Source organism: Mirounga angustirostris, unplaced genomic scaffold (genome assembly GCF_029215605.1).
Source record: "Mirounga angustirostris isolate CCGP_5_RB_7025 unplaced genomic scaffold, mMirAng1.0.hap1 SCAF_5, whole genome shotgun sequence".
NCBI lineage: Eukaryota > Metazoa > Chordata > Mammalia > Carnivora > Phocidae > Mirounga > Mirounga angustirostris.
This window is the reverse complement of record NW_026991713.1, coordinates 148,497,867-148,510,986: the sequence shown is the minus strand read 5'-3', so window position 1 is coordinate 148,510,986 and position 13,120 is coordinate 148,497,867. Positions and strand designations below refer to the sequence as shown.

Genomic DNA, 13,120 nt, shown 5'->3' with positions numbered 1-13,120 from the left:
TCTACCATGAGTCATTGTGGCTCAAGAACCAGCTGTCTGGAAGGTCAGCAGCCAGAGGGCTCTTTCCATTCCCAATCCTATAGTGTTTCCCACCTCGGGGCTCCCCAGAGGCCTTAAGGACTGTCTCCAGCCCTCCCCACCTCCCAGCAAGGCCCTGCCCGATGGACTAGACCCCCGCCAACCCCTATACCTCACCCCTGCACTCACCCCCTTGCTCTACACCAGCGCTACACGCCTCTCTCTGGTCCTCAGACATGCCTGCCATTCCCACCACAGGGCCTTTGCACAAGCTGCTCTCTCTGCCTGGAGTCCTCTTCAGCCAGCTTTCAGAAAGACCTCAACTCTACCACCATCCAAAAGGCTTTTTCTGACTGCCTGATCTCACCCCTGCCCAAACCTCTTGTCGCTCGCCTTTCTCCGTGTTGATCTCCCCCACAGTACTGACCACAATCTGAAACGATCACGTGAACTCACTGTCTCCTCTATGCTTGAAGACCCCTGAGTTCCCAGCGCCTGGCAGACAGTAGGCACTCGACAAATCCCTACTGAATCAATACTGAAGGAGGGAAATAGGGGATTACCCCCATCTTGCAGAGGAGAAAACTGAGGCACAGAGAAACTAAGAAGCTTGCCCCAGGCTGCATGCTTGTTAAGGGACATATTTAAACTCAGGCCCGCTGACCGCAGACTCCACGCTGTAAGCCCCGCTGCTCGGGTCTCCCCAGAGGCACAGACTCCCACGGGAAGCTCAGCAGCCCCACACATTAGAGGCAGCCAGGACAGGGGAGCACGGGGACAGTGTACAATTTCAGGATTGCGTGTCCTGGCCAGGAGTGGCTTTTCCCAGCAGAACTTTGCCAAAGGAGGACAGAGAAACTGAAAAACTGAGCCCTGTGCGCCAGGATTTTGATTCCCCACGGCTGCTGGCTGGGCCGCTCACTTCTCAGCTGTCCAGTGGGGAGTAGGACCACCTGCATGTCTGGCTGTGGACAGAAGGCGGTCCCAACTGTCCTGTGACAAGTCACTTGTGCTAAGCCCTTGCTCTGTGCCTGGCACTCTGCTTTGGGCTTTGCATGCACTGCTGCTCGGTAAGGTACAAAACTTCCAGGGACCTTTTTGCAGATGGGGCAAATGGGGCCCAGAGAGGGCAAGCTGCTTGCCTAAGGTCACACAGCTGGGAAGCAGCGGGCATGGAGTCCGCACACAGCCCACTCTTGCCATGGCTTCCTGCAAGCCTAGTACTTGTCCAGGGAGAGGCAGATGTTCATCAATCAGCATGTTTCCTTTTTCCTTTTGGCGTCTGGATGTGGTTTCATTCTGAACTCAGGACTTCAGAAAATGAAACCGAAGCCAGAGTAACTGTCACTGTCGGTAGTGAGGAGAACCCACGTGTGCTCAGCGACTTGTGCCTGACTCACCATGGCTTTCACAACCAGGAATTGGTCAGCAGGGAGGAGGGGGCCAGGCCCACTGTACAGGCAAGGTCATGGACACTCGAAGACGGACTCGGAGCCACAAAGGGTGAGGTGGAAGCCTCCTCGAGCTCGTAAATGAGAGGGAAGCCGGCAGAGCTGTCCCCACTCTTCCCGAGGCGGGCTCCGGATACAAATGAGTCTCTGATTTCTTTGGCATCTACAGTTTTTTCTAGCAAACACACCAGGATTTGAGATCACCAGGAATTGGGGGGAGGGAGTTTACAGCACAGCGGACAAGGGCGAAAGCTCTAGAGGTCAGATATCCTAGAGAGGAATCTCAACTCTCTCCCTTCTGAGCTGTGTGCACCCAGGCAAGTGACTCCCCTTCTGAGCCTCAGTTTCTGTATCTGTAAAACGGACAGATTGGATGGTTGTACCAACCCAATGATCTAAGGACTATAAAGCATTTAGCACACAGTCAGCTTAGGCCAATATATCACAGGTATCGGTAAATGCAATGAAGGAGGGGGCTCCACACAGGCATGGATGGGAGTGTGGCAGCAAGGGGGGAGCTGTGAGAAGGCAGCCCCAGTCCCCACGAAAAGGGGTGACTCTCCCATGTAGCCATGGAAGCTATCAATGGGGGTTAGTGGGGCATATGGACCAGCAGCTATTTATAGACTTCCCTCTGCCCAGAGGCCTGCCAAGGAGACATGCTGGCAGGAAGACAAATCTTGCAGAAGCCAGCCCAGCCTGCTGGCCTTCCCTGGGCCTGGACCCCCGCCCCCAGCTCCAATGAGGGGGAGGTGCTACCCTTCCCCACTGCCGGCATCCAGGGGCCTGGCTTATCCCCACAAAACTAGGTCCATGTCTTCTCCGGCCTGTGTTCCTGGGGTTAGGGATTCTAGAATGGGCCGGAGGGATGAGGCCACATGGTTTCGGGCTCCAACACGCAGCCACACTCACAGGTGCCCCCAGAGGAACAACAGCAACAGCAGTAACCTGCTGAACGCTTACGCTCCCCAGGGGCTGCTCTAAGCACTTGACCCATAATCACTCATGTTAATCCCTGCCGCCAGGAAGGAGGCACGATGTTTTTTCCTGTATCACAGAGGAAGAAACCAAGGGAGGGGGCTTAATTACATGCTCAGAGTCATAGGGCTAGAGAGGTGTATGGCTGAACTGGAATCCAGGTAGTCTGGGTCCACGGTCTGGCTTTTCATCACTACTTTATATTTTATTCATCACCCACCACAGGGCACAGCACCCGCAGATGCTCTGGAATGCCCACAGCCCCTGACCACCAGCACACGCATGCCTCTCCATCCTCTGTCCCACCGCCCTGCACACCAATGCACGCACGTACTCACACGCACACACACTCTCAACACAGGATGACGACATCGATGCTGCCAACACACATCCAGGGAGCTGATGGGGTCCTAAGCAAGGCTGGCTCTGGGCCACCCCCTTATGTTCAAGAGGAAACACAGGCAGCCTGGGGCCAGGGAAGGAAAGCGCCAAGGAGGCAGGCAGGAGGACCTGGCACCCATCTGGACTTCAGACAGAGGCCTGGGCTGCAGCCTGAGAGCAGCCCATAGAGGGCAGTGTGTGCCAGTGTGAGAAGGCTGGTGGAGCCCCCAGCCTGGCCTGTCTTCTGTGTAACCCTGGGTGACCCGGAGACTACCCACTCACTAGCCCCAACCCTTATTTGTTCTTTCTTTCCTTCAAAAATACACGTGCCAGCCAGGCACCTAAGGCGTACCTTGCCACGACAGGATCGTGGGTCACATGCAGGAATGTACAAATTATAGCTGGCACCATCAAGCCCCCATGGTCCCAAGCCAGAGTATGAGTGCCAGGTGGGGTGGACACTTGACCCAGCAGCGGAGGGGGGTGGCGTGGGGGGATGGGGGGGTGGACATGGACTCTATAGGGAAAGGAGGGCAGGCCAGGAAAAGACAAAGTAGGTTTTTGGAATCATCACATCAATGAACTATGTTTTTGTTGGGCTTCAAAGTGCGTTTGGAGGTGCCCAGCCATTCCTCTCCCCAAAATAAGACAGAAGGGCACGCTCGTCCAGAGCTCCCCATCTGCCAGTCGCTGCAGATCACAGCGCTTCCCCCAGGGCCTCAGTTTCTCCAGCTGCTCCCCGGCAGGGAGGGCGAGCCAAGACTGCCGCCGGGACCTTGACGGCCCCGCCCGGTTTCCGAGGAACTCGGATCCGCGGTCGAGGCGCCCTTCTCGCGCCTCCGAAGGGTTCCTCCGAAGCCTGTGGTCAGGCCACCGCTTCCTGGGAAGCCCAAGCCAAGACCAGGGACAGCGACAGGCTAGAAGGGGTGCAGGGGCAGCTGCCTGAGGGTTCGGGGCTGCAGGGGGTGGGGGGCAGGCGGCTGGGGGAGCAGCCCCGAGGGGCCAGGTCCGACGCCGGATCTGCAGGCAGGAGCCCAGATTCGGGCGGGGAGGGGTCTGACTCAAGGAGAGCAAAGGACAGAGATCTACCAGAGACCGGTGCTGAGGCACCTGGCGGGCGGCAGAGAGGGATGTGTCAGGGCCAGTCCAGAATACCCTAAGGGCTTGGCTGCAGAAATCTGCGACCTAGGGTGGTAGTGGGGGCACAGGTGGGGGCTTCAGGTGCGGAGGGGCCATCCGAGTGATAGCGGGTCCAGGGGCGGGACCAGAGCCCTTGATGGGGGGGGTCCTAGGGCGAGTGTGAAGCTGGATCAGTGAAGGGGTGGGCCGGGAAGGGTCCCCAAGTGTGTGGAAAAGGTCGAGCTCGTGCGGCTCTCGCCGCGCGTCACGGCGGAAAAAGAAACCGAAAGTGGCGCGGCAGGGCGGGGCCCGCGGGGGTGGAGCCTGAGGGGGGCGGGACCGCCACCGCCGGCGGGCCACACCTCCCGGCCAGTTTAAAAGACTGGTGCAGGGGCGGGCGCCGGAGCAGAGCGAGCTGCGGCCGTGGCAGCTGCACGGCTCCCGGTCCCGGAGCATGCGCGAAAGCCGCCCCGGAGCCCCCAGCCGCCCCGCCCGCGGCGCCCCGCGCCCCGCCGCCAGGTGAGCCGGGCACCGGGCAAAGAAGCGGGAGGGAGCGGGCAAAGAAGCGGGAGGGAAGGGGGGAGGACAGGACAGGAGACAGCAGAGGACGGCCGAGTGTCGGGCGGGCCTCGGGGGCTGCGTGATAGGGTCGCGGCCGCCACGCCCCTGGCCCCCGGCGGCCCCACCCTGGCAGTCCCCCGCGCGCGGGGTGTCCGCAGCGCAGCTTTTCTGTCTTTGCCCAAATCGCTCGGACGAGGCGCCAGTCCCCGGCCTGGCCAGCAGGCGGCGGCCGCGGGGCGGCGAGCCGAGGGCCGGGTGGCCGGAGTCGGGGCAGGTTTCTCCCTGCACCTCTCTCCACGCCCCCCTCTTACCCAAACTCCGAGCGAGCCGGCGGCCGGACTCCGCCCCGGCCGGGCCCCCACCCTCCCGGAGGGGATGCGTGGACGGGGAGGCCCATTTTCTAGGTGAGCCCGCGGAGGCTCCCGGGGGCCGCGCCGACTAGGTCCTGCGCCCTCGGCCCTTTCGGGTCGGCTCCCTCACCTGCCCGGGCCCGCCCCGACTCTCGGCTCACCGCCCGTGTCTCCCCCCAGCGCACCCCCGGACGCTATGGCCCACCCCTCCGGCTGGCCCCGCGTGTAGGATGGTAGCACACAACCAGGTGGCAGCCGACAATGCAATCTCCACGGCAGCAGAGTCCCGACGGCGGCCAGAGCCTTCCTCGTCTTCGTCCTCGCCCTCGTCCTCGGCGGCGCCCGCGGCCCCCGCGCGCCCGCGGCCCTGCCCGGCGGCCCCGGCCCCGGCCCCCGGCGACACGCACTTCCGCACGTTCCGCTCGCACGCCGAATACCGGCGCATCACCCGGGCCAGCGCGCTCCTCGACGCCTGCGGCTTCTACTGGGGGCCCCTGAGCGTGCACGGGGCGCACGAGCGGCTGCGCGCCGAGCCCGTGGGCACCTTCCTGGTGCGCGACAGCCGCCAGCGGAACTGCTTCTTCGCTCTCAGCGTGAAGATGGCCTCGGGCCCCACAAGCATCCGCGTGCACTTCCAGGCCGGCCGCTTCCACCTGGACGGCAGCCGCGAGAGCTTCGACTGCCTCTTCGAGCTGCTGGAGCACTACGTGGCGGCGCCGCGCCGCATGCTCGGGGCCCCGCTGCGCCAGCGCCGCGTGCGGCCGCTGCAGGAGCTGTGTCGCCAGCGCATCGTGGCCACCGTGGGCCGCGAGAACCTGGCGCGCATCCCCCTCAACCCCGTCCTCCGCGATTACTTGAGCTCCTTCCCCTTCCAGATCTGACCGGCCGCGCACGCAGCATTAACTCGGCCGCCTTGGTACTGTTTTGTATTAATGATTTCCCTGGAACCACGTGGGTGCCCTCCCCGCCTGGGTTGGAGGGAGTGGGGCGTGGGGGCGAGGCGCGTCCCCCTCTCCGCTGGAGACGAGGCCGCAGACCCCTCCCCATCTCTTGGGGGGGGTGCCCCCCCTCCTGGTGCTCCCTCTGGGTCCCCCTGGTTGTTGTAGCAGCTTAACTTTATCTGGGGCTAGGACCTGAATTTATACCTCCTACCTCTTCATGTTTACATATACCCAGTATTTTTGCACAAACCAGGGGTTGGGGGAGGGTCTCTGGCTTTATTTTTCTGCTGTGCAGAAAACTATTTTATATTTTTTACAACCAGTTTAGGTAATAAACTTTGTTATGAAAGTTTTTTTTTTTTAAGAAAAAAAAAAAGGTTTCTAGAGCGTGTGCTTTTGCTCAAGGGACTCCCTTGGTTGTGAAAGGGTCCAGGGCAGAGGGGTCCTAAGACTGACCCGTGTGGCTTGAAGGGAGTGGGACGCATGTCCTGGAGGCTGGGGAACCTGCCTGGTTCCACTCGCAGCTCCCGGGGGAAAGGAACAGCCGGTCCAGTTGTATTTTGTGTTGGGTAAAATGGCAGCTGGTGTTTGAGCACTTAAAGTGTGCCAAACCCTCTTCTGTGTTCCACGGATAGCCCTAAAAGCAAGGCTCCTATCCTCATTTTTTTACAGAAGAGAAACCAAGGCAGGGGTCCATTTGCCTGTGGCCACTCCTGAAAACACTGGGGCCTTTTCTGGCCGTCCACCCAGAATCTGTTTGAAATGGATGACAGAGAAGAAACTTCTTTCATTCTGTGATCACAGCACCTTCCAGGAAGAAGGTGGGGGTGGGGTGGGGGCTTGGTTAGGTTTTGGAAGGAGGAGTGGCACATTCTGAAACCAGGCGTGGAGAGAGACCGATTTCAGATGGGATGGGGGTATAGGACTTCATCCTTCCTGCCCTCTTCTCTCGTGTACTTTTTGGTGAACACACCACTTGGAGCCAGAAAAATGCTTTGCGGTCTGTGGTGGCAGGAGGGCCCTGCTAGTGGCTTTGGGCAATTCCCTTTGCCTCTCATGGCCTCAGTGTCTACCTCTAAAATGGGTTTGCTGGAGGAGGTGGTGGCCGTGCATCACGGACGAGGCCAAGCTCTCAGGAGCCGGGGGAGGGGAGGGTGGCTGCAGGGCACTTCGGGGCTGGCAAACATGGCCAGAAAGTGCCCATGACACGGGCTCAGTGGCTACCCCCGAGGCCGTGGCCTGACAGATAAGCCATGCCGGCAACCTGGGGCTGGGTGGCCACACCTGGTGAATTGAGTCACTTTCAGGTTTAGGGTGAAACAGCCTCACGGACATGTTGCGCTTCATTTTTAGAAGTTGGACTGGCCCTCGGCAGCCTTGGACGTGCTGATGATGGAGTGTCCTAATATTTAATAATACCTTTCAGGCTTGAAAGTGCAACATAAAATTGATAGAGAACTGGAACAGCCCAGGCCTGTCTTGGGGATTAAATAGGTTCCAGGCCTCAAGGTTAAGGATGGCCGGGAGAGATTTAGGATCTCAGAGAGCTTTGGCAATTGCATCCTTTAAAAGGTGGGGTGGGATGGAAGGTGGTGATGCCTTCTCTCCATGCCTCTAAGGAGCGACTGCTTTTCTCTTCACCACCTCCCTGCCCTTCGTTCACTGCTGTGTGGATCAAGTCCCGTCGTTCTGCTGACTTTCCCTGTCTCACCCCCCACACCCCTCAGCGTGGGTGCCTGGAGAAACAGGGAGAAATCCAAGAAGGCACTGCTTGGGCATCCCGCAGACACAGCGAGCGCTTAACGGTATGGGGGGTCCTGTGCTACCTTGTTTGATCTTCCCAGCCCGCCTGTGAGTTAGAAACCTCTCTCCCACTTTACAGAGAGCAAGACTGAGGCTCACGAGAGGCAAAGTAGGGCACACGATAAGTGGCAAAACCAGATTTTCAAACTTAATGCCGTTTCGGAGGCTGGGTACCACTCGGCAGCCTGGCCTCCCAGCGAGGGCCTAACAGGTAGCTGCTGCCAGCATTTATAAATAGCATGATTATGCAGGGGCCGTTCTAGCCCCTAGTACCTATATGAAAACACTCAATCTTTCCCCCCAGCCTTATGATTTGGGTACTGTTAACATCCGCATTTCACAGATGAGGAAACAGGTCCTCATCTAAAGAGAAACAAATTCGTTTACAATATTTACAGGGCTTTTTCATCCTTCTAAAAAAAAGTTTTAAAAATTACATCCTCACTGCACAAACCCGCTCCCCTTATAAAACCGGGAGCGGGACGGCGAAGAATAAAGGCCCCTCTGATCACATTCCCCAGAGCCGGCCCCTTCTCTTTGTGCGTCTTTTTTAATCTATACTAACATATGTACAGTGACCTAAAGTGACCCAAAAGCCCCCGGGAGCCACGCACCACCCCGTGTGACTGTGATCTTGTGCACACACACCTGGCCGCAGAGGAAAAGCATGGGGGGCGGGGAGGATTGGCGGGGGGAGGGGGAGCAGAGAAGCGGTGTGTGCTATGCGGCTTCCCTGGCGGGGCAGATGCTCTCTCAAACCTCAGCTTCATGATTCAGCAGGACTGACGTCAATTTACAAGAATGAAAAGTGAGAGGAGAGTCGGTGCACGGCAGCAGGGGCAGGGTCGGGGGCCCAGGTGCGGCTGAGATACCCTCCCCTCTGAGAGTGGGTGAGCTGGGCATCGTGGGGCAGGCAGAGAGCAGGAAAGCAGCAGCTCTGGGGCCCGATGGGGGAACAGGTGCGGGAATGGCTGCAGACCTGCACCCAAGCCGCCCCTGGGCTGGGGACTCTGATCCCCATTTTTAGAGATGAAGAAATGGAGGCTCAGAGAAGTAGAGCCACTCACTCAGGGTCACACAGCTCCAAAGTGACAGCCAAGACTCACCCCAGGTCTGACCCACTCTAAAGGCAACTGGTTTCTTAAGGAGTGGAGGAGGAATCCTGGGAAAATGCATATTCACAGGTCTCACTTCCACCTGCTCGATCGTCCCAAGCTTATGAGCGGAACTGTTACTGCCCCCCCCAAGCCCAGGCAGGAGGAGAGCTGAACCTCTTGCTGGGGTGGTGCATGGAAGGTGGCAAGACATCAGGGCTCAGTAGATGATAGCTGAGCTCCATAGAACACACATTCCCCGAGCACCTACTATGTTCCAGGCATTGCTCTGAGCCCAAAGGATCCAGGAATGAACGGTCCCTGCTCTTGTGGCATTAACACCCAGACACCCAGGGCCTTGGACAGTAAATAACACAGGAGGAAACTAAAGGAACAAGAACATTCCAAGTAGTGACAGCACTCGGATTAAAGCTCAACAAGGTGGTCGGACAGTGGGGTGGGACTCTGTTAGAAAGGTCAGGAAGGCTCCTCTGGGGTGACACTGAAATCATGCCTGGAATGACAGGAGGAGCCAGCCCAGACACCATATTCCAGGGCCAGGGAACCGCAAGTGCAAAGGCATCTTGGGTTGGGAACCAGTTGAGCCTGCTGCAGAACCTGCAGAACAGAGGCCGGCGGAGCTGGAGGGGACGGAGTGGAGGCAAGTGCAGGAGGGGAGGAGGGATGGGTGGGCAGGGGCCGGAGCCGGGTAGGCCATGGTGACCACGGGGCACTGGCAGTGTGATGGGGAGCCTGGGGTGACCTGATCCATTCTGTGTTGTGACCAGACCCTCTGGCTAAGGCAGGGAAGCCTGGGGAGATGGCCTTAGGCTTCTTGCCTTCTGGGCAGACTTGGAGATGCAGTGGGATGGGGGCGTGGCTTATTCTTAACCAGACCCCTCAGCTCTCACCAATCAGGAGAGGCAGGGACAGCCAGCCACAGGACCTGCCTGGCCAAGCACTGGGACGGAGTGTGGACCAGGTCTGGAGTGCCCAACCCTGGGCAGACATCAGTCAGAAACCCCAAGCCTGGATCTAACAGAGCCCCTGGGCATGGCCCAGTGAGGGGCTTCTTGGAGCAGGGGTCCCGCCGGCCACCTGTGCTGGGCAGAGCCGGCCTCCACTTTGGGGAAGAACGTACAGCACCTGGAAGGAGGTGGCTTGGGTCCTCCACCACCATCATCCAGAGACTCCCCGGGGCTCAACATGCACGTGGCCTGATTCTGGAGGGCCTCAAGGTCCCGCAGAGTGCAGTCTTCAAGGAAGCCAATTCACACAAGGACAAGGGTGCAAGCGGGCGGCGCTCACCCTGCCCCTCCCAACCGTGCTCTTGGCCCTGGGGCCTGGCTGTCCGACAGCCTTCATGGGAAATTTGGGTTCCACGCTCTCCACTGACTGCTTCTCCGCCGTACTAACCTCCTCCCCACCCCCCACCCCCACACATACCCCATGTGCGGTCGGCAGCGCCAAGCCCCTGTCCTCCAATGCTCCCGCCGTGCTCAGGAGGAAGCCCCCCTCCCACAAGGACTCACGAGGCCTGCAGCTGCCCCCCCAACACACGCAGCCCACGTGTCTGGCCTCAGCACTCACCGCTCCCTCCTGCCACCGGGCCTTTGCACACACCAGGCCGCTCCTCGTACGTCGTGGGGGGTGTGTCCCAGCCTGGGCAATGTCGCCCGCGCCCAAGGCCCCAGGGCTCCGAAGGGCCCCGCGCTCAGGGCCGCCACTTGCGGCGCGGGCCCATGACGTCACGGCCCCGCCCTCACCTGCAGGCAGGGGCCTCCAAGCAGGCTCTGGGGGCGGCGCTCTCCGCCCCCGCTTGGTCCCAGCGCCCCCCTGTGGGTGCCGCGCGCTGGCCGTCTTGGGGCTCCCAGGGCCCTGGCGATACCCCTGAGGCCCAGAGGGTACACGTCCTAAAGAACTCGGGGACCGGAAAGCACTTCCACCCGATCCCAGTCCACACCGACCCTGGACCGCCCCAACTCACCCAGCCCTTAGGTTCTGAACACTATCTTCCTCGCTTGGAAATGACGAATAGCTGTACCCACCCCGGGGGGGGGGGTGAAATTAAGTAAAGGGGTACCGATTAAGGGCTTAATACACCATAGTATCCAATAATTGGGACTGGCCCTCTCTGCTTCTTGATTCTTGCACTAATGTTTTTTTTTTTTTTTTAAGATTTTATTTATTTATTTGACAGAGAGACACAGTGAGAGAGGGAACACAGGCAGGGGGAGTGGGAGAGGGAGAAGCAGGCTTCCGGCCGAGCAGGGAGCCTGATGTGGGGCTCGATCCCGGGACCCTGGGAAGGCAGGCGCTTAACGACTGAGCCACTCAGGCACCTGCACTTCCACTGTTTTAAAATAATGGCCATTTACTAAGCACCTCCTGGATGCTAATACTTAGGCCAGGCTGCCTTGCAAAGAGACAGGCTCAGAAAGGCGAAGGGATTGCCCCCATGAGTGTGTAAATAGCCAAGGCACTCTGACTGCTTGATGCCCAAGCCCATGATCTTATCCACTGCAATGCTCAACAGTTCATATGTCTATGTCTCGTTTCTGCCGCTTAGGACCACCCTGGAGGATGCTCACAGCCACAGAAGCAGCCAGGGCTCAGAGCATCTCACTTGCCTGTCCTTTCCCCACAACACAGGCTGGAGAGGCAAGAGAGGCGGTAGGCTGGTACCGTCTGTGCAAGGCTATGTCTGGATTCAAGCGTCGGAGAATGGCAAGGGCCGCCTGGTCATCAGAAACCCTGGCGAGCAGCTCTGGGTCAGCTCTGGCAGCTGGTGGGGGCCATGGATGCAAATGAGGATGAGCAAGGACAGGGATGCTATGAGCCAGATAGCTGGATCCTGTGCAAGAGCAGGCCTGGGAGGGTGACATTCAGGGCTGGCCCCACCTGGGGGCCTGCAGGGGCCTGTGTGGTGAGCCATGTACTCCCTGTCACACCTGGCTGCATCTGGGAAGCGCAGCCAGAAGTATGATGAGGCAGAGGAAGGCAAAGGGCCTGTGTAGGTCAGCCTTGGAGGGCCCCTCCCCACCCACGGTTTGCTCTGGGAGGCAGCTTGGAGGAGCAGAGACAGCCGGGCCCCAGGACCTGCGTTTGAGCCCTGCCTCTGTGGACTGTGTGACTTCAGTGACCTCACCCATACAATGAAAATTAGACTCAGACCCCCTCTGCCCTGCTTCACAGGGCCATGAGGATCCATGGTTCAATATAAATGGAAACAAAATGGATCACCACCCAGATAGAGGAATTACAAGAATTCCTTATTGTTTTGCATCACAGAGACGGCCCAGGCGTCTTTGAATCAGCATAGGCATTAAGTCAGGCAAACCTGGTTTTATTCTCAGCTTGCCATTTATGAAGAACACCAGGGACTCCCTGCTCACCCACATCAGATGCTCACTGCACGCCCCTAGGCATCATTGTATGTCATCCATGCCCATTATCTCATTTAACCCTTGCAAGAGCCCTAGGGAACAGGTGTAATTATTACCATCCTCATTTTGCAGATGAAGCCGTTGAGCACAGAGAGGTTAAATAGAGTGCCCAGGGTCACACAGCAGGCAGGTAGCGGAGGCCAGGGCATTCGAACGCGGGCAGCCCGAGTTTATAACCATTTCCTCATTTGATGCTCCAGGCCAAGCTCCTGGAGCTCCACTTGTATGATCTTTGCCAGACCTATCCAGGTGCCATCTGTTCTGTTATTCAATTATTATCTCCTTCAAATCGAGTCACTTGGTTTCCCTAAGTGAGCTTCATTACCACGCAGGGCAAGCCAGCGAGAGGCAACCCCGGAAAAAATGTAGTGCAGTCCCAACAGCGTTTATGTTCTAGAACGCTGCATCTTGGTGTCTGGCTCCGCTGTGACGGGTCCGCTCTGTGTTTGGTTGGGAGGGAGGGAGAGAGGGAGGAGGGGGGAGTGACAAGTGTCAGAGAGGTTCAGAGAGGTGCATAGGGTGTACTAGCACCCATCTCAGACCTTCTGGACTTCGGCAGAAAGATCCCGAGAGGATGCAAAGGGGAACTCGCTGTCTTTATGGCGGGGTGGCGGGCGGGGGCGGTGCGGGGTGGAGGTTCTATGTTTTATAAAAATGTTCCTGCGTCCCACCGGGAGATCGTCATGCAGAGAGCCTCGGGGACCCCTGTCCCACACCGGGGAGACAGGGCCCGGCACGACTGCCAGCTGTGTGGCCCAGGCAAGCAATGCTTTCGCTGACTCTGAGTCTTAGTGAAATGGGGTAAACATCTGGATCTCAGAGGGTCCGGAGGCATGAAAGGCAGGGCTATAAATGATTCGGGGTGCAGAGCTCGAGATCAATAAGAGGCAGGAGCCTGCAGGACAGGCTGGCCCCGTGTCAGAGGTGACACGGTGAAACCCCTGCCTGCCCAGCCTGGGCTCTTTGGTGCCATCTGTC

General features: G+C 58.8%; 1 protein-coding gene across 3 annotated transcripts in view; it reads left to right on the top strand.

Annotated features, from left to right (window-relative positions):
* Nucleotides 1-4,298: 4,298 nt before the first annotated feature.
* The window catches only part of SOCS1 (suppressor of cytokine signaling 1), a 52,860-nt gene continuing 44,038 nt past the window's right edge, over nt 4,299-13,120 (top strand). For 2 of the 3 annotated variants that reach the window (XM_064592559.1, XM_064592558.1), the window contains exons 1-2: nt 4,299-4,466; nt 5,039-5,774. In XM_064592559.1, coding sequence (XP_064448629.1) covers nt 5,089-5,739 — 651 coding nt within the window. In that variant the 5' untranslated portion in view covers nt 4,299-4,466; nt 5,039-5,088 and the 3' untranslated portion in view covers nt 5,740-5,774. Of the gene's footprint in view, nt 4,467-5,038; nt 8,112-13,120 lie in introns of those variants that run through there. The other variant, XM_045871712.3, reaches the window with a different exon arrangement.